A 27,527-nucleotide genomic window follows, 5' to 3' on the forward strand; every position below is an offset into this window, starting at 1 on the left:
AAAAAAAATCTTTAAAGCACCAGAGGAAAATATCTATATTCTTGCTCAGGTTTGTACGTGTGACCGTGATAGAAAACCTTCATAGTGGTAGACGAGCATCTTACCACCATGCCACTGGTACCTGCGATTTGTCAAGCCCTGCTTATGGGGCATAAGAGAATTAACACATTTTAATCACAAACAAGCATCTCCAAAGTTTAAAATAGTTTATTTGACAATAAATAAAACCCATAAAATTACTTCGGAGTTCCATGTCACACACAAAATACATTGTTCTTCACGTGGCAGGTTAAATATTTTTGATTCTATTTGTTTCTTCTGTGGACGGATGGAGATTTATTTGGAGAGCACTTCACCTTCTATCCCTACTAATGGCACTAAGCATTCCTGAAAACAAAGCATTCGAGAAAAATATGGGAAGAGATATATAGTTTTAAACTGACATAATACAAATACCTCTGAAACTGTCTATTTAATTACATTATCGATTTCACACTTTCTACAAGTGCTCAAATGAAAAATTCACTTTCAAGACTTTGTGGGAGAAAAATCCTCTATGTGCTTCTTTATTAGAAAACTAAAAAATGTGGCAAGTATACTCTGTTCAAGGTATATCCATGGGTGCTAATAAATTCCCCAACATTAGCTGACATGCCATGAAACTCGAGGGGCACCAGCTTTCTTAACCCTATAATCTGTATAGATATAAAATTGATTTTCTGTCTGTCTGTGTGTGTGTTTTCTATACAAATCTACAATTTTAGAATGATCGTCACCAAATTTTGTGTATATATAAAACAGGGCACGGATTGAACGATAGGCTACTTTAAAAGTTAGTCAGAGTAGGGCAAATGCTTGAAATGGGCAAAAAACCGTAGAACAACAATGGTTTCTGGCCTCAACAATCACTTTCGGTATGTTTACTTTCATTACTGTGGTTCCCTAGCAATGCGTTTCAAATGTGCATATGCCTTTACAAAATAGTTTGTCACTTCTTTAATGCCACCAGTATTATGTATAACAGTTCATTCCTTTATAATGGTTTGTCACTTTTTCAATTCTTTCAGCAATTGAAGAAAACCTGGGCATCGCTGGGTATTAAAGCTAGTACTAACTGAAATAAAAACTATGTTAACTTCCTTTACGTTTATGTTTCTGAGACAGAGTTAGTATTGTAGGGTTAATGTTGGGGGTCTGGTCTGTTCCCAGTATGCTGGAAAAAGTGGCGTTTAATGAGGATCACGAAAAGCATTTACTCAATTCAATGGATTTTTAGAATTAAAGGTATTTAAAAATTTTCCCAAAATCTGTGTAACTTGAATTTTCCAGCATACCAAAAAATACAGGTTCTGCCAGCACACTGGTGTCTCTTGCTGTTTTCCAACATGTCGCTTAGTGCAGTGGAATATGGTATAACCTGTTGATTGAATGCTAGTGTTAAATGCTATTTAAGCAACATGATAATCTTAATTTTAAGTTAACCTTCTGTGTGATAGAGGGGGGGGGGAAGACTTCTTTCAGGCATTAGTCACAAAGTTGATAAGAAATGAAGTACAGATTATATTCATGGTTTTTCATTTACTCTTATTCATTTCAATTTGTTTTAAAACTTTTACTTGTTTCACAGATGTTATTTATCTGATAGAATATAACTGAATCAGTGACCCTGTAAAATATTGTTGTGGTACATATTGATGAGATATAAATGCAATAGAACAAAAACATTTTTTTCCCCCTACCTTTTCTTTGAGCTGTCAACTTTCTTTTTACAAGTTGTTTTGGCTCCAATGGTGTGACTATAGGAAATATATTGACTAGATTATTCCCAGCAGGTGCAGTAGAAGGTATGGATGACGACTGCTTTTTGGCTACAAGGAAAATTTAATTTTCATGAAAGCAAATAACAATAAGACAAAGCTGATTCTATGAAATGTTTATTCCTAATAAAAAACAATAATCTTTCTTTGCTGATTAGGGTGGCCACTAAATATCTGGGCTGATCTAAGCTATAGATAACTATGAGATAAATTTGTGTTATATGTATTACTATTTGAAACAGTCCCCCACTGTAACACAAATTTTTCCTTGCAAGTTGAAGAATATTTAGCAAATAATTTTGCAAGCATTTATGAGGTGCCTATAAAGTTAGTAGCAAATAATTTCTGCGCGTAAACTGGATTACTGACAAGTCGAGACTCATAATGTCAAGTACTGAAGAGTAAACAGAGCAGCATATGAAATAAAAGTTATATGAACAAGTCGATAAGTTCATCTAAAATATGGGGGTATAAGATTGATTAGCTCCTAAAAATTAATCATGTCCTTAAGAAGTTGTACCTCAAAGCAGATTTTCCTATAAAATAGAGATTTTTAGCTCTCAAAATATTAATACTTGTACAAAAATTAATTAGCATGGCATAATATGGTGTATTCTACACTCATGTCCATAAATTAAGGATAATTCAGAATCACACGGAAATCAAAATCTAAAGTAAAAATTTCAGCTGTAGAATTATCACACACATCTGCAAGAATGATATGCAAATTTCAGGAAGCCAACAGATGATGCCGATAGTACGTCACATTGACGAGAGTGTAAGAGGGGGGGGGGGTTATATAAGGAATGGTGGCAAAGAAGTGAAATTGTTCACAAGAGTTCTGTAAGGCGCTCAGTGCCATAAGCGAATAGTTATGACACAGAGGACGCATGTGGATGATTTTTTACATGGTAGAATTATCGGCCGCCTGGAATGTGGGCGTACTCAGATGGAAGTATCCGAGAAACTTGGAATTGCCCAAAGTGTAATCTCTAGGCTTTGGCAATGATTCCAAGATAATGGAAATGTCAGTAGACGTTACAGTGCAGGTCGCCCCCGAGTTATAACGCCAAATGAAGACCGGTATTTGGCAGTAACTGCCAAAAGAAGCAGACGGAGCACAGCATCCGACCTGTCTCGTCAGCTATCTGCAGCCACGGGTACCACAGTTTCAAGGCAAACCGTGTACAGACGTTTGGGAGATATTGGTCTATATGCTCGCAGGCCTGTCAGACGTGTTCCGCTCAAGGAAACTCACTGTCTGCAGCAATTATCCTGGAGTAGAGAACATGCAATGTGGACATCGTCACAGTGGGCTTGTGTGATGTTTTCCGACGAGTCCAGGTTTAGCTTGCAGTCTGATTCACGTCGGACTTTCATATGGAGAACGCCAGGTACCCGTTACCACCAAGACAACATCATTGAACGGCACCGTTATGGTGGTGCAGCATTGCTCGTTTGGGGTGGAATCATACTGGGTTCCAGAACAGATCTGCATGTTCAAACCGGAACCATGAAAGCCCAAATTTATCGGGACATCATTCTGGAACAACATGTACGTTTGTTTAGGGGTGCCATGGGCGCAGAATTTGTGTTTATGGATGACAATGCCCGTCCTCACCGAGCAAACATCGTAAACGAATGCCTTGAATCTGAGAATATAACCCGTATGGAATGGCCAGCATTCTCACCTGACTTGAATCCAATAGAGCATGCTTTTCCGACGAGTTGCAGCCCGTCAACCACCTCCTACATGTGTACCGGGACTTCTGAGAGCATTGCTTGCTGAGTGGAGTGATCTTCCCCAAGATCAGGTCGATAATTTGATACTCAGCATGCCTAGGCGTTGTACGGACTGTATTTCATCGCATGGGAGACATAAAATGTATTAACCATCATACTAACCATGTAATAGTAAGTTTTTGTAAAGGAGATATTTTTTACAATTGCTCCAGGGAGCTAAAATCGTAGTTTTTATGAATGGTATCATACATACACCATCGTTTTTGCCTTTATCTTTTGTTTAATAAATGGGCTTTATGAATAAGTAACGTTTGTTTTGTTTCTGAACCTTCATTTTCCCGAGCTGGCATTATCCTTAATTTATGGACATGAGTGTATATAGAAAAAACTGTATGGGTATTTTTTACATGATAGAATACAGAACACAGCACAATCTTACAATGTATTTTTGACTTACTCAAGGCTTGTATATGTTTGTGTTAACTTTTTCCTCTCTCATTAGGTTTCACGCTTGTAAATCTAATATTTGCTTGCTAGAGTCTGAGCATTTTTTAAAAATCATATAACCAGTGCTTGCAACATGGTTGACGATTCGTAAGTCAAAGAGCCATTATACTTACTTTTCGTAAATTTCTGCAGGATTTCTAATTTTTTTTTTCTTTGATTTTCTACAAAAACTTGCAAATCACATATGCAAACATAAATTTTCTCAATTTAAATAAAATAATGTAAGTAATGCATACCATGACTAGACATATTACTGTCTGGCCTTTTTGTTCTACTAAATCCTGATGCATTAAAATCCTGTGATGAAAAAGGAAAAGCATAAATGACCAAATACAAATTAGAGTAAAATTAGAAAAGGTCACATAGATGCTTTGCATAAAATGAAACTCTTTCATCAAAATCTTAATCTGATAATTTTCATCACAGTAGTATGTAACAACATTTTATGCTAACAAAGGCTAAATTGACATCAGATTATAAAAAGCTATTCTATATCTGCCTCATAGGGGGGGTTGCATATTAACCGTTTAAAGGTCAATGTTCCATAAATGGAACATAGTTTTTATTTGCAAAAATATTAGATAAAAATTGATTCAAATATTTCCGGTTTTTTATCGTATATTGAAAAAAGTTCAAAGTATTTTTTGAAATAAATTCAGAAACTTCATGTTAACTTAATCCTTTTTGACAGAATTTTGAAATTTGACATTTTTGGGGCATTTTTTCTCCATTTCGATTAAAATTCGCCAAAATTTCAATTTTGAAGTAAATTGCAAATTATTTTGTGTGTTTCTACCACTTAATACATCAATCAAAGTAAATCAATTAGTTTCTTTGTACTGTCAAACATTGAAGAGCTACGCGCGTTCTAATATGCATGTTCCATTTATGGAACATTGGCCTTTCAAGAGAGCTGGATTCTAGGGATACCTAATGTGCAGTATGCTGCTTCGATATTCTCGTTCGAACCCCAGGGTGGTGTCATCATTCGACATGTGTATGGGGGCGAATTCTGGGTAATATGAAACAGAGGAATGTGCTTTCTGGAAATACATGTTTTTGTGAACCGCAGACTAATCAAACCGTGATCGGTAATCGTGGATAGTATTTTTATGTTCAGCTGTATGTAACCACGTGCGGAAGATATCTCACATTAGAAGAAACTGTAGGATATTTAGAAACATTTGGATATATACATAATTAGTAGGATATTTATAACTCGCATATATATGCCAATTACTTGCTAATGAAAATGGGAACAACTCTGATGATGATGTCATTGTTGAAAATGATCTAGTGACAACAGTTCTAACTGATGTATGTGGAATGCTAGATATATATTTTCCAACATCGAGGATGAGGTATTAGAAATTCCCGTAACGCGTTTTTAAAGAAATGTAGGGCAGAAAAAAGTGTAACATTCATGTGAAGGTTTCAAGAAAAAGCAGTTTTAAGCAATCCCAAAAAAAAAATTATTTCTAGAATCCGATCAAACACCTCAGCTCTGGATTTCATTTGAAAAGATTTGCCATATAACCATTATAGCACGTTGGGATAATTGATTCAGAGTTGCGACCAGCAGATCTTATTTTGCATTTGGAATTCCGAAGAGTGACAATGAACCTTCTATGATCTAAGGAGGGGTTAATTATTCATCCAGGTCCACGTTGTCAACTGAAAAAAAGATGTCAGGTCATCTGATGGCCATTATATTTTTGTCTGCGATGCAAGGATGGTGTGCAGTTTGCCAAAAATCACTATATATATATATATATGCTACCAATGTGACAAACAATTTCATCAAAGATGTTTTCATTCTTTTATCACAGACATTATAAAAAAATTTGAATTTTCTTCACTCACACACACACACACACACACACACATTTTTATGCTAAAAAAATTGGTATGTGTTGCAAATTTGAAATTGTAGTCTAAAATAGAAAATTTCGTGAGATAACCGTACTCCAGAAATAAAAAATCTCGAGAATATAGGCGATAACAGTTTCCACTTTTAAGTCTCCCCAAGTGCTAATGTTCCATAAATGGAACATCGTGAAAAACAAAGAAAACAATTTTTTTCTTCAAATTTCAAAGTTGATCTATGCATAAGCATGCAAAAGAACCTCAAATTCCAAATTTCAAAATGACGAGTGATTTTGTTCATAGTTTGCCTTTAAACGGTTAAGCGATCATTGTGACAATTTTTTTTTTTAGCTGTAGCTAGTGTAATCTGTGTATAACGATACTATCTATAATGATAAACCTGCCTATAACAATATTTTCTTTGATCCCGGCAGAGTTTCTGTTTCATAAGAAGTAGCACAAATGTTCAAACTGTCTACAATGACATTTTTATTAGGTCCCTACAGTATCATTACAGACAGGTTTTACTGTATTATCGCTTCTGCACCCGTTTTGCCCCCATGCATTCCCTACAAATAGAAACAGTACCTCTCACTGACCAGGACACAATTTTGGTATGTGGGAGGGGTGGTTAAAGCAGGTATTAGGGAACCTCTGTAGTTACAGATCGGTCACAGATATTTGGTTAGTTGTTGGGTAAAACTGTTCAAATTTTGGGACCCTGGGCAAATCCCCTGCTTGCCCATGAATTGGGCCCTGTCTCAGACCAAGACTGAGTGGATTTTGTACTTGAGAAGCATTTGTATCCCATTTTATTTCATAACTATTTGTAAAGGTCTGCCCAGACTTTTTATAGGGTCCTGTTTTTGTGAAAATGATCCTTAATTTTATGCAATTTGATATAATTTTGTAAGAAGCGAAATAATCTGGTTAATCAAGGAAATACATATTTTCTGGATATTATACTGAGGTGAATTCAGAAAGAAAAGTCATTTGGTCTTTGTCGGGACTCGAACCCAGGCCCTCTTGCAATCTGGGCAAACATACTACTGTCTACACCACTGGAGACATGACCCTGCTTTTCCTTATTTTACGCACTGTGGCGTAAGGCAATGAAATAGAGGGGCTGAGGAGATGACCACCAAAACAACATCATTGAACGGTACCGTTACGGTGGTGCAGCATTGCTCGTTTGGGGTGGAATTATACTGGGTTCCAGAACAGATCTGCATGTTCAAACCGGAACCATGAAAGCCCAAATTTATCGGGACATCATTCTGGAACAACATGTACATTTGTTTAGGGGTGCCATGGGCGCAGAATTTGTATTTATGGATGACAATGCCCGTCCTCACCGAGCAAACATCGTAAACGAATGCCTTGAATCTGAGGATATAACCCGTATGGAATGGCCAGCATTCTCACCTGACTTGAATCCGATAGAGCATGTGTGGGACATGCTTTTCCGACGAGTTGCAGCCCGTCAACCACCTCCTACATGTGTACCGGGACTTCTGAGAGCATTGCTTGCTGAGTGGAGTGATCTTCCCCAAGATCAGATCGATAATTTGATACTCAGCATGGAAACTTTCCTTTCCAAGTTCACCTCGACATACTATTCAGAAAATATCTGTTCCCTTGATACCTAGACTGAGGAAAAAAGTTATCCATCTCTCTCTATTGTCCCACCTGCGGGCTATTTGCTGAAGTTAAGAGAGGCTACTAATGCCTCTACTTCAGTGCTTCACACCACAGTGAATGAAATAAAGAAGGCGAGAGTCATGTCTTCAGTGGCATAGATGGTAGCATGAGTGCCCAGTTTGCAAGAGTGCCTGGATTTGAGTCCCAGCAAAAACCAGATGACTTTTATTTCCGAGTTAGATTAGATTTTAACCAATCTAATTATTGACGTCACAAGCTACAGTTTCTTGTACAGGAACTACTTGAGTAGGATGTTGGGGCTGTGTGGACTTTTGAACACATCGATCCTTTGGGAATGTTCAAAATCGTACAATTGATGGGAACCTTGGAGCATATGGTTGTCCAGATTCTGAGCAAGAACTGAATGGCTCTAAATACATTTCTCAAGAGATGCAAAAACAGAATGAATACAAATTTTCATTTAGGTTAATTTTGATATGCTACAAGCAACAATATTGAACTTCCATACTACAATAAAACTTCTCGATGAGGGGGCTGGGAGAGAAGACACTTTCTATTTTTTCATAAAAGCCACCATTTGGAAGGTTGTGTAAATGTGTAGGGGGAAATTCCAGACTAGAAATTTTTTTTTTTTTTTTGGAGAGGAGGTGTTTCACTGCATTTTTTTTTTTTTTTTTTTTTGTGCCAAACTGAAGAGAATCCGATTCTTGCTCTTTCCTAAAAGAAATTAGAAATCGAATTTTATCAGACGTATACCAAATACTCCTAATGCATTCACATACCTCAGTCTGACTCGTACTAGGCCTAGATCCAACCTTATTCAGATGCCGAGCATATATCATGCAGCTGTTTTGATTCACGTCTCTTCTTTTATGTGGCTCGTGGAGTGAATATTGGGAATTCTGAAACAATCAACAGAATACTGATTGATTCAAAAACAAAAAATTTCCCAAAATAAACTTGTTTTATGTATGTGTTTTTTATCATTCAATCTAATTTTTAAATCAGGGAACTTATAAATCAATTTCTTACTGCGAGAAAAATCTATTACAATAATTTAATATTAAAATATTTTCAATATAATTCAATTAATTCAAATTCATATAATTCCGGTGAATTCAAATACTCTTACAATGAAAGAAACTCATTTCTAGAAATACAGTAAAACCTCAATAAGTCGTAACAATTTTCCTCTACTTAGAGTGACAACTTATAAAGGTTTTACTGCAATTCTAATACTGAAGAAAAAAAAATAGTAATAACTATAATTTTTTAAATGTTTTGAAATCTCTCCTCGGTTAAAAGTTTATTATTTTTTTTTGTTCACCTTATAATGTGAAGCACTTGCATCATTGTCTTTTATGGGTGGGAGAAAATGCTGTGGTTTGGCAGAAGGATTACCGGTATCAGATGATATCAATTTCGGGTGCCTCTTTACTTCTGGTTGTATGTGCAGACCTTGCAGGCCATTTTGGAGTACAGGATTGCTCTCCTACAATGATTAGAAATGTGAATCAATATCAGTGATTCTGAGTATTTCTTAACTCTCAACATTTCACAATTTTCTTGAAGATTAAAAGCTGATGCTTTGTATTATAGGCATTAAGTTTGGCTTTTTTTCCTCCCACAGTTTATTGGTTGAAATATTTTGGATAATAATAATCATTTATTAAGCAGTTACCAATGAATAAGGCAAATACACGGAAATGTGCATTTGCCTGATTCGTTGGTAACTTCTTAATATTCTTGGGCAAAGTTCTACAAAGATCTACTCTTTCTTCCAAAATAATCAATTATTCACAATTCCCAACTTTCTAATGCTTCAAATAACCTCTACAAATGTGATGACATAAGGCTTGTGTACCACTGAATGAATGAACACACCAGAACTTTGCCACTGGACTTATCCCGTTGCCGAGATCTCTTCCAGCCCAGATTCATGGCAGAGTCTGGAGCACTTTATTTTGTGTCAAAAAGAAAAAAAAAACATACAAAATTGTTGCATCTTTTCCCCGGACAATTGGGCACTGTAGCGATTAACAAATTTTGTGGTGAGACAATGTTCAATATTGCATTTGAAAGGTGAAGATTCAAATATGCATATCATTAGAGGTGTGTGTATGTGTGTGTGTACTCTGACATGTGTAGGAGGCTTGCATATCACTAAAATATGTGTGGGATGCTTGCTTTTCTCAGGCATGCTAAAAATATTCCTAGGAATGCACAGAAAGCTTAAAGCTTGTGAACTCCCTTCTTTTTGTATATTATGCCATAATTAATGTTTTGTGCATTGCCTTCCCCCCTGCCATATGTGATTATTTTTTGTATACCCTGAATGCAGGGCCGCAACTAGATGCTTGGTCACTCGAGGCAAGCACACATTTTGACGACGCCCTCTTTTAGTGTTGAAGGAGTCATTTCAGAATGAAATTTGCACCCTCTTGGGTTTAGCACCCAGGGCACAAGACCCGCTTGCTCTCCTCCTAGTTGCAGCCCTCTCTGAATGATCAAATCACATAATCCCCAAGGCAGTGGTGCGGTTCTAAAACTTTTCCCATCCTCTACTCCCCGGCCTTGTCATCCTTTTTCCGCAGGCCCCAAAATAATCTAGAAAAGAATCATTTCAAAGCACTTAACAGGTGCAGCTCAATGCAATGCTTCACGACACTCCTAGGAGTTGCAACACAAACTTAAGAGAACCACTGCCCTAAGGAATATTAATACCACAGGTTGGAAAACCCTGGTGTACTTACTAATATAATCAAGGTATCTTTGAATAATATGAATGTTGTCAGTCAGAGATAAGCTACAAATTACACATTGTGAATGATATCTCACTTAAAATTATGACATTTATATAGGCTTACTCAATCTTTTCTTCCAAAAACTAGCGTCTGAGATATATTATTTGAATATAACACCTAAAGTTTAATACTCTGCATCATCAGTCATGCATAGCCTACAAGTCAGTGAAGCATAGTAAGAAATATTCTGAGTTTTACATATTAAATTTCACAAATAAATTGGTCAATAAAGAACAAAATGTACCTCCACAGTAGGCAAATACATCCGAATGAGCTCTAGATCCTTCTCAGTTACTTTAGTATCCGAACGATCAAGCAATAACTTGTTTTTTGCACCAGCCCTACTGTGTCTTCGAGCACTAGAGCGTGGAGAAGCAATGTCTTTCGTGGACTCGGAAAAAGAAGACCAACCAGTGTTGGGTCTTGAACTAACATCAGTGCATCTTGTTCTGTATAAAAGTAATAATTCATAAAATGTATACTGGAGACTCACAACTCAATACTTATCTGCGTCTAAACTTATCCCGACCTATCTTTCTCTTACTTATCCGCAAATCTCATTATATGTATGTGCATTCTCGACTATCACATTTTTGTAGTGTCAATTTGTTTCGCACATTAACATAATTACAAGAAACCTATTTGCTTACCCTGGCCTTTCATTCTTTGGAAGTAAAACTTTGGGCGAAACAATAAGAACACCATCAAGCTTTGGGAAGTCTGATGCCAAATTGTTCCAACCTTTCACTTTAGGTCTCTGATGTGGAAAATCTAAAGGCTCTTGGGGAGATACTATTGGTGGCAAACGTTCAGATTGCTTTCCCTCTGAAACAATTTAATTATTTTAAATAATTTTTATGTGATTAGAGTCAGTCCAGCTGCAATATATAGCACACAGTGTCTGGGCTAAAAGTATCCAAATTTATGGCTAATACTGAGAAAACCCACACATACCGTACAATTCCCAGGTTTTATTTTTGTATCCCAATTGACAATGTGATAAGAAATGTATTACAATCTTTCACCGAAAGTCATTGATTCATATTAAGTTAACAACCATCAAATGACTAGAAACGAAGTAAAAATTGGGCCTTTGCAGCGAGGATCTGAATGTTACATTTAGTTGTGAAAGCATTGCACTGTCGATAGGGTATTGCGCCATGTTTTCTACAAAAGTTGTGCATGTGCACTGTCAGCAGTTGCTTTGAGATGCTTTCCAAAGCAGTCAGTTTTTCAATGGTGACTGCCAGTCAGCATGTGAACACCACAACCTAAAGTTTAGAGGGTGTTAGACTAGCTGCATTTGAATCAGTGGAGCCTCCCACATCCATATCAAATATCTCTGCAGCAGTTGATTTAATAACACCTTCAAATGCTACTAAAAACTTAGCAAGAAATCTAATACCATTTGGATATGTGCAGAGCCAATAATAGTGGTCACACTGAACTTTTTTGATTTACAAATGAACTTGAAAAGTTGCCCTCTTTAATGCAACTAAAATTTAAGATTAATATTTGTGTGGTTCTTTCACTACAAGCCATTACTTTTGAATACCTTCAGCCCTGAAATGCAGTATTTCAAAGATTAGATAGAAGTATTAATAAGATTATGATTTGCAACCAGTGTGTGTAATGACACTTTAGGGTATCGCTACAGGTTCCTGAGATCTGGTGGCATGAGATATACAAAATTTTGATTTCATTTCCCAAAGGTGTGCATAATGTTAAAAGTTTCGGAATCAGATTAGCAATCTAGACTAGACTATTAGATGATTCGAAACGCAAGAGGGACAGCGAAAAAACTTTGAATTATCCAATTCAATATAGGGTAGCAAATCTTTCATGAAAGGTAAAAAATCTTGATAATTATAAAAATGTATTGACTACTATCACATACTGTGCCAGTTTCCTCGTTGTTGCAACTACTGTTTGTACAAAATGTAAATGATCACGAAAACTATTTCATTTGTAAAATTGTATAATTTACATTTGTTTTCTTTTAGATGCTCTCAAATATTGCATAGAACTTTCAAGTTGATTTATAGAATTTTGAAAGATTTTTGAACCTAACAGCCGTAATTTTTTTAATATGTCTGTAGCCTCTCCAAGTTTGAAATAGGGACCTCTGTTGCTGCCATAGATTTGGTTTTGTCTTCTTCATGAGAAGATTCAATATCACTTTATTCTTTATTTAATTCTACTTTGATCACCAATGTCTACACCCGGAAGTTCACCACAATATTTTTTTCTAGACGTGAAGAAGCCTATAAATCTCTTTTGGACATGGTGGACAAAATGCTTCTAGGCTACATTGATATTCCCAAATGAACGACTAATAATGCTAGAACGTGGATTTTTAACACATTTTACCAGACAATAAACTAGAATTTCAGTATACCAGCTTTTGAATATTCTGTATGGGGAGGATCACATGTGAACATAAATTTTATATTTCCTGAGTAGTATTCTTTCATTGCATCTGCCATTGGCAGGTACTAATTAAGTCATCTAAGATCTGGTAAAACTTACTTCAACTTTGGCTGCCAATGTGAAGACAAAAGCCAGTGGTACCCAAGTAATTGCTCCTTAAAGCCAAAACTAAATTCAGATTTTTTTCAATTGTAACTGTTTCAATGTTTTAATGTTATATGAAAGGATGATGTCACTCTCCGCTATCCATTCAGTGCAGGAAAGATTGAGAGATTCATTGCTTTTGTAGTCTAGTGGTCTAAGGCATTCAACCGGAAAATAAAAGGACGTGTGTTCGATTCCCTGAGTAGGCAGTTGAATTTTCTCTCTTTCCAAAAATAAAAGTTAGAAATTCATCTTTGCAACAGCCAGTTGTTAAAAACCTTCGTATGGTAGCGGAGAGTGACGTCATAATTTCATAAGTCGCCATCTGGTGGCAGAATCAGCAGTTGTGAGCTTGGTCTGAGTCAGGTCTGGCCATCCATGTATGGTCCCTTTCACACAGGAGATCCAAGGAAAGATTGAGAGATTCATTGCCTTCATAGTCTAGTGGTCTAAGGCGTTCATCCGGAAAGTTAAAGGACGGGGGTTCGATTCTCTGCAAAGGCAGTTGAATTTTTTCTCTTTCCAAAAAAAATTCATTAACAGCCAGTTGTGTCAAAAACCTTCGTATACATGTTACATTCTCATAAAAATTAGTAAATCACGTAATAAAGAACAAGATAATTAAAATTCAGAGGAAAGACATTTTGTAAATGATGTATCTAAATCAAACTTTGAATTATCCAAAACGTTGGAGAAAAAATTCAAATTAAACAGTTAATTTCAACATTAAACTGCATAGGAAACTCAAGAGGAATTACTAAAATTTGAATGATCCAAAAATTTGAAATAGCCAAATCTGCATCTATTATAATTAAATACAGTATTATAAGGAGACGTCGCGTTGAAGGTGCGTCTCTTTTCCGTGAGGTGGCGGAATATCCCCAAGCTCTTGATATTGGAGGGGTGTCCAATTAAAGCACGAAACTGCAGAACTTAACGAAGAAGCCTTTATTTTGAAGCACACTCAAAACAGACAACCATACAGAACGGAAGTCACATTCCAACTCACGTTCTCTTCTCTTGGAAGATAGATTTTCTCTTCTCAACTTCTTTTAACAACGTATAAACAAACAAAACGCATTAGGTGCTGTAAGGCCACAGAGAGTTAGTAAAAATATCCATACTGGGAAAATAGATTCGTTACAGTATTACTATCTTGATTATGATATTAATAACAATGAAACATACCTACTACATCAGTGCTATTTGAGCAAGTTGAAGCTACCTGAAAATGAGAGAAGAAAAACATTTAGAGGAACCAAAGTTCAACAATGACTTCAACTATCATAGAATAATGAGGTAAAAAATAAAATTACGTTTTTCCAAACTATGTCAGCTAGGTAATCAATGATTTTTCCTTTCACATAATAATAAGAAAATGCTGATGGCGATTTTCCACGACTAAAGGCACGGGATTCATCACAGGAGTTCAATCTGGAAAAAAACAAAGCTAAATAAATGGAAATGTGATGCCAACTAATTTTAAGCCTTCTATAACTGATAATTTTGATAGCTGTGTCCATATTTTTTCGTAGTATTGGAAACTCTACAACTTGAAGAAAGCACTGGGAAAACTTGAGATATCGAAGTTCAACCACATTTTTTCTAGTCTTGTTTCTGGATATGTGGATGATACTGTTTTACTTCATGAAACTGCTTAAATGTATGCTAATTCTTAGTCCAAAATTCTCTAATAAAATTATAAAAATTCCAGAATTTTTATATTAGCTTCATGCATTACGGTGGATTCACATCCATAGACACTCACTCTTTCAGATATGCGTTGCAACTGATACAGACAAGGAGTACCCAAAGGTGTGTGTGTGATGTCACTGTCTGCTTTTCATATAAAGCTTTTAACAACTGGCTAAAATGGCTTCAGATAAGTCGCCATCTGGTGGCACAATTTCAGTGAGCTGTTTGCTGAGTTAGGTCTGACTGTCCGTGTATATGGTCCTGTTCAGTGCATACAAGCTCTAACAAGATCTTTCTGGGTCTCCAAGGTCTTTCTGGTGATCATTGTACTTTTTATCATTCAAATCAAAGAAATTTACAATCCCTCATGAATTCAATAAATTTTTATTATCCATAATTTGTAAGCAATGAATTTATAATGTGTATGAGAGTGCAATGTGATAACTAGGGCTCAGATTTTTATGACCTAAAGATGAAACGTTGTTGCTGATAGGTTAAAAAACCTGAATTTACCAATCAGCAACAACATTTTATCTTTAGGGCATAAAAATCCAAGCCCAAGTGATAACATATCATCCTCTCATGCCGGTAAAATATGTACAGACATGCTCTTAGCACAAACAAAATATTCTCCCCTTGAATGTTGCTTTAGACACGGTATGTGTCTGTCTATGCCTGATAGGATGGATATAAGTACGTTCATTGGTTTGATATCTAAAAATATTTGTGTGTCTGACACAACACATGTCTGAAACTGTGAGTGTCTGAAGATGTGAATCCACCATTAAAAGTGTGTTGGAAGTAAAAAATGTAAGCTTACATGTAAAAAGCTATACAATCAGGTCCCCATAAGACAAAAATATATATTTCAAATAGAAAATTTAAGGTGAAGGAATCTTGAAAGAAGAACGGAAACAAAAATGTGATCATTACAGTAAAAATTTCATAGCAATGAAAGAAAAGTGATTGTAGTTTCATAACTTGTAATAGACTCCATAGCAAAAAATTTGATAGAGAAGTTTTATTGTATTTCATATGACTGGATAGGTGAATAAGCCACTCAAATGGATATACAGTCGAATCCTGTTTTAACGAATACCGTTATAACGAAAATATCATTTTAATGAACACTTTTCTAATTCTTCAAGTAAGTTTGCATAGGAACAATGCAAAAAACTGAAATCCCTTTATAGCAAAATTATTTCTCCGGTCTCTTGGAGTTTGTTATAACGGGATTCGACTATAGTGCTTTTAAATTCTTTCCTAATGGTATTACTTAGAGAGGTTTGACTACAGTTAATGTGTGTGTTAAAAATGCTAACGATATAAATTCATTAAAGAAATATCCTACTGAGATACATACAAAAAACCATCATGTCTACCACAACATTAAAAAAGTTCTGGAACTTATTTTATTTTGGAAGAATGAGTACAGATAGAACCTGTTTAATTGGTGTTTCCTTCGAACTAACTAGTCTGTACGTTAGGCATTTTTGCCATAGTTCATATGAAGATATAAATGTGGATTGCAAGCCTCCTTTTGTCACATCCTCCAGTGTCTTTGTTGCTGCTTGCTACACTGCTTAGGAACCAGAAAATCTTTGCCCCTTAAACAAATCTTCTAAAGATCTAGTCGCTTGCGTCTCTCCAAATCATGCAGATGTTTAAGAACTCACAGGCTTCTCCTGGTGTCAGATTACCTGTCAAAACATCACATTCTGCTACTTCTATAACCAGCTTACTTCCCTGATCTTGCACCATGTGACTTTTTACTTTTTTTCCTTAAAGGGCAATGATTCTCAGATTCCAAAGAGGTGTAACAAACAGCAACAAAGGCACTGGAGGATGTGACAAAACGAGGCTAGCAATTCACATTTACATATTTATATGAACGATGAAAAAAATGCATAATTACACAGGCTAGTTGCTTTGGAGAAAACACCAAATAAACAGGTTCTATCTTACTCATTCTTCTGAAATAAAATAAGTTCTGGAACTTTTTTTAACAAAGTGGTAAATAAATTACATAAAATAGGATTTGAGACTTTTTCCATTTGAGATGTCATTGAAAGTAGAGCTTGAAAAAGTGATTCTTCACACCTGGTTTCACAGGGATCATTTTCTTCATATATTCCATCTTTTTCAATAATCTCTTCCACTTGACGAAGTCCACTGTTCAACAAACAATTTTCTATATCATCACTTTCTCCAGAAGCACCACATATCGATGGAACATGCGTTGCGATTCCAGGACTTTTAAAATTAAAGAAGACGCAACAGATCATAAAAAAAGAAAATGCAAATTGCAAATAAATATTGCTATTTATCTAAGTTTCTAAACAATAATGCTATATAAAGCCTATAGAAACACATTAGTGTGGCAAAGGCCATATTCATTTGAAGAAAAAAATTTGTAAGAAAGTACCGTAGGCTAATTAATGGGAAAAAGCACACATTTTTTTATACCTATGAAAGTTCTATTTTGAATAAAATAGAACTTTCTTTGCAAAGCTTTAGCATTTATGTGCATCACTTTTTTCTAATAGATAGAAGCTCTTATGTTCCTACTATAGTTAGAGATAGACAATGCTTCTCACCCTCATATGCAAAAACACATTACAGACATTACTTTTTAAAAAGTGAGTAACATTCTACATAAAATTGTTTCATGATTCTGACCAGTTTCAAATTATAATTAAGCACCTCAGAATTAGTTCAAAATCTGAATTTTTAAATGAAGCTTAAACCAAGGAGCTTAACCCACAGGTATGAAACATTTTCGACTCCTCCTCCCCCCCAAATTAGGTAGCACAGTTGATCCCGCTTATAGCATTCCCATTTGGAGCATTTTTTCACTTAGTCTGACTCATTTTCAGCTCTAAGTAATTCTCATTAAGATTTCCCGTTTAAAGCATTTTTCCTTGCAATGTTTTTTTATGACGGTTTTTTGAAAAACGTTACAAGTGGGGTCCACTGTATTAAAAAATGCATCATTTGCATAGATGTGTCCAGAACTTACAGTAATTATCAGCAATAACCACAGACTACTTGAACTGAAATCCAATAATTAATACCAAAAAATGAATGATAATATAGTCGACAGTGCTTATTAGAATTACGGATAATGTTATTATTTGGGTATTGTTATCACTAGGGCTAGGATTTTTATGACCTAACTTTGAAACGTTGTTGCTGATTGGTTACTAATTGGTTAATCTATCAGCAATGCTGTTTCATCTTTAGGTCATAAAAATCTGTGCCCTAGTTACTTTTACAAGGAACAGATTGGAGCAATATTATAACATGGGAAAAATTCCGTTTTTAGTTATCAGAATTTCCAATAACGTTATCTTATTTCTCACCTTGAAACTTTTTTTTGTGCATTCTGAAGCTAATGTTTAGCCAAACATATTTTTTTCCTGTAAAGTTATCCTTATTGAAATTTTTTTCCCCGAGAGATTTTCTCAAAAGGAAACGTAAAGTATATATAAATCTGCTCCTATTCACGCATTTGTTTGCGTGCCAATCTTTTATAACGACATATACTGTAACCGGATCTGCCCCCTACTTACATCTATAGCTCACAGGTACGGTATGACATGTACAACTGTTTGGAAGTGAATTATTGTACAATATTGAACGAAGCTATCGAGCTGGTAGATACAATGATTCAAGTTCCAAAAAATACCAAGTTGAGCATCATTGACTACATGAAACTCAAAAAGGGGGGTAGGTTGAAGAGATGTTCAGTTGACAAGTTGTTTAGAAAATTGATGTTTGGATAAACGAGGTTCTACTGTACTTCTAAACATGCACTTTGTACACTTTTTATGCGGAATTCCAATGAATCGGTACATGTCAGAATAAGCGTTCTGCATGTACATGTGGTTCTAAACATACTTATATTATTAGAGTTGTGATTGTTTTATGTCCTTGCTGGAGCTGCTACTTGTCTTCCATATTTTGACGTGAAGATGATAAATGCTTGAATTTTCATGTTATGTAAGTATTGTGTTCAACGTCTGTGCTAACATTGAACTGGAAATAGCATACAAATAAAAGAAGAAATGTTCTTAAAAGTTTGAAAATTTACATGAAAAATTTAGTCATAAACCGATAGTATTTAAGATATGTGATGCTAAATATTTCATACCCATGTTTAGAAGACGTTGAAGATGCATTATCTCCCTCATGTTGATCTAGATAGGCACCACAGTCCACTTCAGGGGTAATATTAACTCCTTTCAGTCTAGAATAACACCGCAAAATTTTCAGTCATGTTTATCTTTTTTCACATAACTACTGTTTAAAGAGGCATAATAACTATTTTAATCAAGTTGAACTTTAAATATCTTTCACCATGCCGTAAATACAGTCTAACAGCCACATCCGAACATCGGCCACATTTTGTTGGAACCAAGCCAGTCCTATAGACTTAACATTACAAGTAACTTCCAAACAATAATTTTCTAACAATGGCCACTTTGGACATGGAGTCAGGAAAAAAATGTGGATATCATGATGAGAAAAAATAATTTTCAAGCTAATTTTGAAGGGAGTTTTCCTGTCTCCCCAAACTTTGAGGAGAAAAAAGATTATGTATGCTTTCTTTTCTGGGTTATATTGAAGGCAGTGGAGAGGGAAAAAAACTTGAGATCATACAGGGCAGCGGTTCTCAACCTTTTTTAACTCGCGGAGCCCTTTCTGGTATGTAATGTCTATGGCGGAGCCCCGTTGGCATATTTTTTATTTATTCATCAAAGTCACTGATTTACTTTTATTATTCAAAAACATTTATATATATTTTTTTAATTTACAGTTTTTAATATTTTCTCCCAGCGGTTGAGAACCGCTGATATAAGGGATCATACAGGAAACCCGTTGTCAGCACTCTAATCACTAGAGGGATATGCAAGTTATCTGATTACTAGAAACCCTTTGTTTATTTCACACTCCCTACTCCAAGAGATGGTTCCATCCAAAAAAATGTGCTTGCAAATAGAAATGTCCAGGGTATTAATTTTTTGCGAGAGATGTGTGTGCTGATTTGTTTTTATTTTTAACAAGAATGTATGTCAGCGACTATGTCCTCTGCTGTCAGATTGGACTTGGGTATGCCCTGGAAAGGTCTAGTTGAAGGTCCAGTGTGAACAAAGAACTATTTGGGATTGCTGGTACACCGCTTTGGTCCATGTCAGTTTTTCTCTCTTGTTGTGTTCTACCTGAGCATTGCAAGCCTGAATTTCAAGATGTCATAATAGAGCTGTAGATTGAGTAATCAACTATTGTAATATATTATCAATACAATCATATCTTTTATATAATATAATTAATTATATTATTTAACTATGATAATCAGTTGCAGAATGGATTGTAATTTCACATGCTATATATGTAGATTGCAATATTTCTCCAGAAATAAAACTACCCCCTCCCAATTTCCTGCCTGGCAGTCCAGTGGTTAGGGAGCTATCTTCTGACTGTGCAGGTCTGGGTTCGAATCTCGGTTCGGGCATGGATGTCTACTAACACACTAACAAGTTCCCTGGACAGATCGTAAAGATCTCTTGGGAATACGTGATGATCGTGTTATCAATAGCGGCCGCATTTTCATGGTCCCGTTAGTGGCCATTCTTGGGAGGTTTTATTGTACTACAGGGCCGTTTTTAGAGCATCATGGGTCCCCAGGCTAAGTTATTTTTATGAGGCCCTACAAGGCCAATTGTTGAAAATTTCAACCGGTTCACATCTTTGTGAGACCCCTTTTCTCTTGAGGCCACCGGGCTGCATCCGGGTGAGCCCATGTATTGGCCCAGGGCACTGCTGTACTATTATTGTCAAAAAGGGAAAACTTGACTTTGCTGCCACTCTTCCCCTGTGAAAGTCAATAGTTTTCATTAGGAAATTTTTGTTTCACTTTTTATCCTTAAAATTTTCTGCCTCCTCAAGATTGCAGTATCGAAATCTTCCTCAGGTGGAATTTTCAAGTAAAACTTATTACCTCAACTAAAGTTGTTAGTCTCAGAATGAATTGTTGATGTTACAGTTGGGGGGGGGGAGGAATAACCATGAACTTTTAGTTATCAACAGCATCGACTGATCCGTGACATAAGAAATTAGCATAAGTAAACAAATACTTTGCATTTTATTAAATTAACTTAAGAGCAAAATTGTGACTGATGGTTACATCAACAAGAAGCAGACTGAGAGCATATTATACAGGCAATAAGAATCTTGGATAGACACGAGAGCACACGTGAGACAACTCGAAAACTGTGCGAGGAGCAACAGCAATTTTGAGGAGTACTGTGTTGCTACATACTTAATGATTATATTTATGCATCAACAGAATTTTTCTTCCATGAAAGTGATGATATGCACTAGGATGACAATGTCCAGATGCATTGATTGCAAATTATGAAAAATAATCGTAAAAACACTACTACCATTCAAATGTTTGTAATGGCCACCATCTAGTAACTACGTAAGTCCAATAGAGAGCCTATGAACTCATTAAAAAAGAATCAGTGGAGTCATTCATTTTTTGACTTAAAATATTTTGGTAAAATGATGACGCAAACTAGAATAGAAATAACTGTCGAGATCTTGCATTATCTCATAATAGTAATGTCACAACAGATGTGTGCTGTAAGTTGCATTAATGACAGCCAACAATATATTAGTTTATAAATTATACATCAAGACCCTCCCATTATTTGAGTGACTGTAGACTAGACCTGCCTCAGATAATCCATACCTTACAGAATTTTGGCATTAAATGAAATAAAGCCATAAATAGTGGACATTATGTTTACACAAAAGTTCAAGAGTTACACACGATACTTTAAAAAACAGTCTTTCAATGCCTTTTCTATCAACCACTCTTAACTCTTTAATGCCCAGATAGAAGACCTGGCAGGTTCATGAAAATACTTAGTTTTTGTGTTCAAAATGGACTCGTCCGAATTTTGACCACTTTCGCTCTCCCCCACCCTTTCTCCATGAGTTTCTATTCATGCTATCCTTTGCATTGACCTTCACCCTTTCATTTCAATGGATTTTTGGGAGATAATTTGTCTATTGAAAACACCCCTCTCCCCACAGTACTATCTCTTTGTAAAGTACATTGAGTACCCTTATCTTTCTATAAATGAAAAGACTGGTATGCATGTGTGTGAGTGCAACAAGGTCCGATCCATATAGCTTTATTGTGTGGGAGGGTGTACCATGTCAGTAAGCGCATGTACAGCACCAATTTTGTCCCACTGTACTCCAAGAAGTCATCTATCACCCTTAGCCTTAATATGATTTCGCCAATATTTATTTTTTATATGTGTCAAGCGCGCACACACACACAAATTTTAAATTTAATTCAATAAGACTGTAACGTTTGTGTTTAGCTTTTTGTGTGTGTGTGTATGAAATATAAGAAACAAAAGGTAATCACAAATTATGTGATGTTGTTCATGGAATGTTTCATGAATGTCGGTATAAAAATGAAATAAATGAATAAATTCTATCGCAATTCAGTAAAAGCAAATGGTGTTCACTGTTCCGTCATATCATACACTCCAAAACTTCAGCAATAGCGCAGAGGTAATTTTTTGAGAAAAAGATCAATTCATATGTATATAGTGAGTCTCGATTTGGATCATCCCTTTCAAAAGCAGGCTTTTGTTTTGTATTCATTCAAAATAATATGTAAGAAGAAAAAAAGGGAGGTGTGGGAAAAGTTGTATCGCCTTTGTCTACTTTTAATGATACTGTGGGTGGTTGGGGGGAATTGAATAATGATTATTTCAGAGCAACCGACACACCAAAATATGAAATTTGAAAATAATATTATTCAAATCAGAATTCTCAAAAATTGGATTCAACATTAGCTAAGGGTGAGGTGTGTGTGAGACATAAGTATATTTTCATTCTCTCTCTCACTTCCAAAAAAAATCAAATACTTCCGATAGAGCCAACGACAGTGGTGCTAAGCGGTCTATAGCCTAGGGCACTAAGTTTGAAGGGGGCGGCAAATTTAATATTTTGGTGGTCAAGAACAATAATGTAATAATCTGAAAAGAGCGGCAACATTTGAATAGTATGTAGGCGACAAAGCCATAAGTAGACATGCAACAGCATCAAACATTTCTGTTAACTAAGCTCACTCACACATACAGATTGATTTTGAATCAAACCATATTTTCCCAGGAAATGCAGAAACCAGATGTTTATTCCGCATGGCAGAGGTGAATATCATAAAATTCAAGGACATTACATAGAACAACTAATGTAAGATAAAGCTTATTCCAAAAACGTATACTAGACCTAAGATGGGGAAATGCTTCTTTCCATTTTTGGCACTCCACGGTAAGCTCAGAATCTAGAGATGAAAATTTATCTTCGTACAGAGCATCATCTATAGCTTCCAGGTACGATGATATTTTCTGTACAGATCTCTTTTCGTAATTCTGTAAATTGAAGGAAACAAATTAGAAAAATTTCGTTCACATAATCTAAAAGTTATCTCACATTTCACATAATGTATAGGGTCAACTAAAATTGCCAGGTTCCCCTACTGCTACTAAACCGTATATGCACCTTATAAAAAATCCTCTTGGGTATCATGAATCTGGGGATACCGGAACGTGCTGTGTGTGTGTGGCCCTAGCGTATTTATGATTTTGTGATTGAACTGAAATAATATGGCGTAAACAATAGAATAATTATAATATTCTGCAACCTAAACTTACAGAAAATCCCCATGAAGAGTAACTGTGCGCTTCATCAGAATCGGAAACCCTGTAGGCACAGTCATAATCATCATCAGTGAAAAGATCTCCACTCGTTCTTGACCAAAGTATTTCCGAAGCATTTCCAAAGACACTGTCATCACTGTAAACAGAGAAATCAATACATACTCATGAAAAGTATTATTTTATCTATTCTATATTACAGTAAAACTGTCTTTAAAGGAACCTGTAGTAAGTGGAAATCTGTCTTCAATGGAAAAAAATTGTGGTCCCATGATTTCAATGCTAAAATACACATTCAAAAACCTGGATTAAACAGAACGTGTCTAACGCAGAAACGGAAAGGAAAATTGCACCCTTCAACAGAAAATTTGATACAAACACTATGAGTGTTTGGTGTTTGGGTATAGACGGAAGGATAATACAAAATGTTAAAGTGTTTCACCAAAACTTTTTGCGCAATTTATGCTTGCAAATGTGAGTTCATTTCTGTCTTTACTTGATACTGTGGTTTCGATGTCATATCTAGTAAAGCAGTTTTTTTCTGAAATTATGACAACTTTTTTGGAAAAGCAGGCTTTTCCACGGGAGAAATCAGTGTAAGGGTTGAATTTCCAAATGATATGCAAGACTTACAAAATTGTATGCAACCTGTGTACATTTTGTGATCGTAAGACTGAGTAGGACCAGAATTAATTAGAGAGAGGTAAAGAGCAACTGCCCTGGCGGAAAAATTCAGGGGGTGGAAAATCTTATGCAGTGACAAAAACACTGTTATAAAATCATTGAATTTTACACTGGTAGGGACAGCAAAATCATTTCGCTTTCTCTTTTCCCTCACAAAATTCTTAGGTACGGCCTTGATGCTGAGGATTACATAAACATCTTATATGTGAATGTGAAAGTAGGTATGTATGTTTGTTTGTTCTTTATACAAATCTGCAATTTTAGACCGATCGTCACCAAATTTTGCATATATAACAAACAGGACTGGTATTGAGAACCATAGGTTAATTTTAAAAGTTCATCAGTGCTGGGCATTTGCCCAAAATGGGCAAAAACTGTAGGAAAACAATGGTTTCTGGGCCCCAAAAGTAACTTTCGGAATGTTTACTTTGATTACCGTTTGGTTCCCTAACTATGCATTTCAGCCATGCATACGCCTTTACAATGGTTTGTCACTTCTTTTATGCTGTTCCAGTATTATAGACCTAGTTCATTCCTTCATAAAGTTTGTCACTTTTTCTATCCTCGCAGTGAATGAAGAAGACTCAAAACGAAGATGTCAAAATCTAAATACAGTACTTGGTAATTACAGACTAATTATAAATTCATTTATTTTACCTATACTTAAAAATTATTTATTGTATCTCCCATTAAGTTATTTTCATTTTATTTCAATCACGCATGAGATCATTACAAAATTTTACACATTATATCAATTGAACTTATATTAAGCGGAAACCTGTCTTCAATGGAAAAAAAATCTTGGTCCCTTGCGATTCCATTGAAGACAGGTTTTACTGTATAAAAACAAAATTCACAAAAAAAAGTGTTCTGACCTTATGTCACATTTCCATGCAACAGAAACTTAGGACTGATCAGAATTATATTTTACATACATATCCTGCTTGTCGAAGCGACTTGAACAATATTACACTTACTCCAACTTCATTCCACTTGAAACCTTTCTAGCCATGATTGATACAGATGCGGGTTGTGAACATCATGTCTGAACAAAATCATGCTCTTGTCTAGGAAAGAAAATATTCAATTTAGTCGAAAAATTTGTATATACAAAGAAGAGTGTCCATTTTTTGTGTTTGTAATTCATACAAACCTACAGTTTTATTCCGATCTTGATGAAATTTTCCCGCACTTGACTTTCAAAACAACAGGTCATTGTCTACATAAGGTTTTGAAACCTCCCCTCCGTAGGGTTACCTGATTTGAAAACTCAGAAAGGAGGGCGCACCCTTGGTGATGTCACTTCCCTCAATCTCTACAACAGATAGCACCATTATTCTGACCGATAAAACCATTTTTTTTGTCACACCACTGCCATTTTGTGCACTTGAGAGCTAATTAGACTGGGACCTACAATTTATTGCCGATTCCGAATGGCAGGCTTGTTATTTATACTCATCGAGAGGTTGATGCGCTAACCCCTCAATGGGGGGCATAGGTGGAGATTGACTTGGAAGTCTGGGGGGGCAAGGTCATTATTGCTGGGGGGGGGGCACGATGATGATGATGTCAGCTCATATATACATTAGATCAGTCAACTCCACCTTTGACCCACGCCCGCCCATATCTCCGCCAATGATGGGGGAGGGGGGACTCCCTGCGGTAGCAGTTTTTTCTGCTGTCATGTCGCTGTTTCTGTTGTACCCCTGCGTCAAGAAAGTTTTCTAACAAGGACGAACCGGGTATCGAACTCACGACACTTCTAAACATCCTTTGGTACTTTAGGGGATTATCTTATCAACCTAGGCTACTGCGACCCTCCCAATAAAACCAGTCACAACAATATTTTTCCTGACTAAAACAGAACCTCAAAAAAAAGAAAAGAAATCCAGGCATTTTGATGGCTATTGGTCAATGGAAAACAAATCAAACACTCGTGCTAATGAAGATATATATTTCAAAGTGGGGAGAAAAAATTTCTAAGGAAAAAAATAATTAAACTGATTCCGGAAACTTGAAAAGGAGGATAAAAGGGATTCAGTTAGCATTGGATTTGCCAGAATAGGAACTCAAATGTGATGGATCAGTGTGTGAATCCTGCCCAGTGGTTCTCAACCTTTTTGACCCACGGAGCCCTTTCCAGTATATAATTTCTATGGCGGAGGCCGTAGGCCTTTTTTTTATTTATTCATCAAAGTTACTGACTTATTGATATTTTTGAATAATAAAAATAATATGTTCTTTTAAAATTTACTTTTTTTTTTCCTCCAGCGGCACCGGAGCCCCTGGCAGTTTACACAGAGCCATAAGGGCTCCACGGCGCACCACTTGAGAACTGCTGCTGTAGCCAATACTTTCTTCACTGGTTCTAGATTTCCTCCTCATGATGTTTAAGCTTGTCAAAAAAAGGAATGCTAAATTTCTTTTTTTTTTTTTGTCTGCTATCTTGATTTTCATGATGTTGAAGATGTTTGGCGTGCAAAAAAAATGTCCAGGTCGCCAAAAAGGAAAAAGTTTGGCGGAATTTGAAATCAGAAAATTCGGCGCAGGCACAGATGCAGTACAATCTAGACTGCTAAAAAGTTTAATCCAGATCGCTAAGGGCACCGTAAGTAGCCAAGGTAGGCATAATGGTGGCAGGTTAATGTAATTTTTTTTAGATTTTCCATTCCAGGTGGTGCTAGTAACATGGGCTATTCAAATGGAGTCCCCCTTAGTATAATAGTATTTGGAATAGCTGTCTAAACGTGTCGTTGTCTTGTCTCACTAGTATTATGTTTCCATCAGGTTGTATTTTTCCGATATATTTCTTATTATTTTTTGTATGTTCTGCCCTTCTGTTTCCTCGAGCAGCCTTGGAGCCCATGGAAGTTTACACTGAGCCCTTAGGGCTCCACGGAGCACCAGTTGAGAACCGCTGCAGTAGCCAATACTTTCTTCATTGGTTCTAGATTTCCTCCTTATGATGTTCTAGCATGTCATAAAAAGGAATGCCAATTTTTTTTTTTTTTTTGTCGGACATGTTGATTTTCATGATGTTGAAGATGTTTGGCGAGCAAAAAAGGTCCAAGTCGCCATGGATAAAGTTCGGCTTAATTGGAAATCACCAAATTTGGTTCCCCAATGAACATCGCGGCTATTAACGTGTACCGTAAATATATTTGTTAATAATGAAAGATGATTAACAATTGAAATTTTGATTGTTTTTTATATACAAACTAATTAAATTCCTTGTGTATTTTCAAACAAAAGAGAGAAATATTAGACATTAATTACCATCAATTTTTCGCCAATATTTGTTTTGGGGAAAAAATCACCAGGTTCTAGGTAATGTTTATAGACGGCTTTGACTCATAGATGTAAGACAGAGTGAGAAAAAAAGATAAAAGCAATGAAAAACAACTTTTATATTTTTCAGATTGAAAAAT

General features: G+C 35.8%; 1 protein-coding gene across 1 annotated transcript; it reads right to left on the reverse strand.

Annotated features, from left to right (window-relative positions):
* Positions 1 to 189: 189 nt before the first annotated feature.
* Positions 190 to 27,448, reverse strand: LOC149088829 (uncharacterized). Its single transcript, XM_089250325.1, has 15 exons — positions 27,376 to 27,448; positions 25,077 to 25,166; positions 23,413 to 23,554; positions 22,988 to 23,130; positions 18,822 to 18,917; positions 16,769 to 16,921; positions 14,290 to 14,407; positions 14,162 to 14,198; positions 11,050 to 11,224; positions 10,644 to 10,848; positions 8,923 to 9,087; positions 8,378 to 8,497; positions 4,304 to 4,364; positions 1,740 to 1,868; positions 190 to 387 (listed from the first exon to the last, which is right to left on the reverse strand). Exons 2-15 carry the CDS (start codon positions 25,109 to 25,111, stop codon positions 353 to 355), a joined length of 1,614 nt encoding a protein of 537 aa, XP_089106451.1. The 5' UTR covers positions 25,112 to 25,166; positions 27,376 to 27,448; the 3' UTR covers positions 190 to 352.
* Between the last annotated feature and the right edge of the window lie 79 nt (positions 27,449 to 27,527).

Source organism: Pholcus phalangioides, unplaced genomic scaffold (genome assembly GCF_987345545.1).
Source record: "Pholcus phalangioides strain wild (caught in Gottingen) unplaced genomic scaffold, Ppha-v1.0 ptg000003l_1, whole genome shotgun sequence".
Taxonomy (NCBI): Eukaryota; Metazoa; Arthropoda; class Arachnida; order Araneae; family Pholcidae; genus Pholcus; species Pholcus phalangioides.

What these genes read in the sequence shown, in the direction of transcription:
- LOC149088829 (XM_089250325.1), bottom strand. Translation starts at nt 25,111, where the DNA reads ATGGCTAGAAAGGTTTCAAGTGGAATGAAGTTGGA. An exon ending in TCAACGTCTTCTAAACATGG is followed by an intron (nt 16,922 to 18,821) that starts GTATGAAATATT and finishes TAATTTTAAAAG; the next exon opens with TCCTGGAATCGCAACGCATG. An exon ending in GTTGACAGCTCAAAGAAAAG is followed by an intron (nt 388 to 1,739) that starts GTAGGGGGAAAA and finishes CTTTGTTTTCAG; the next exon opens with GAATGCTTAGTGCCATTAGT.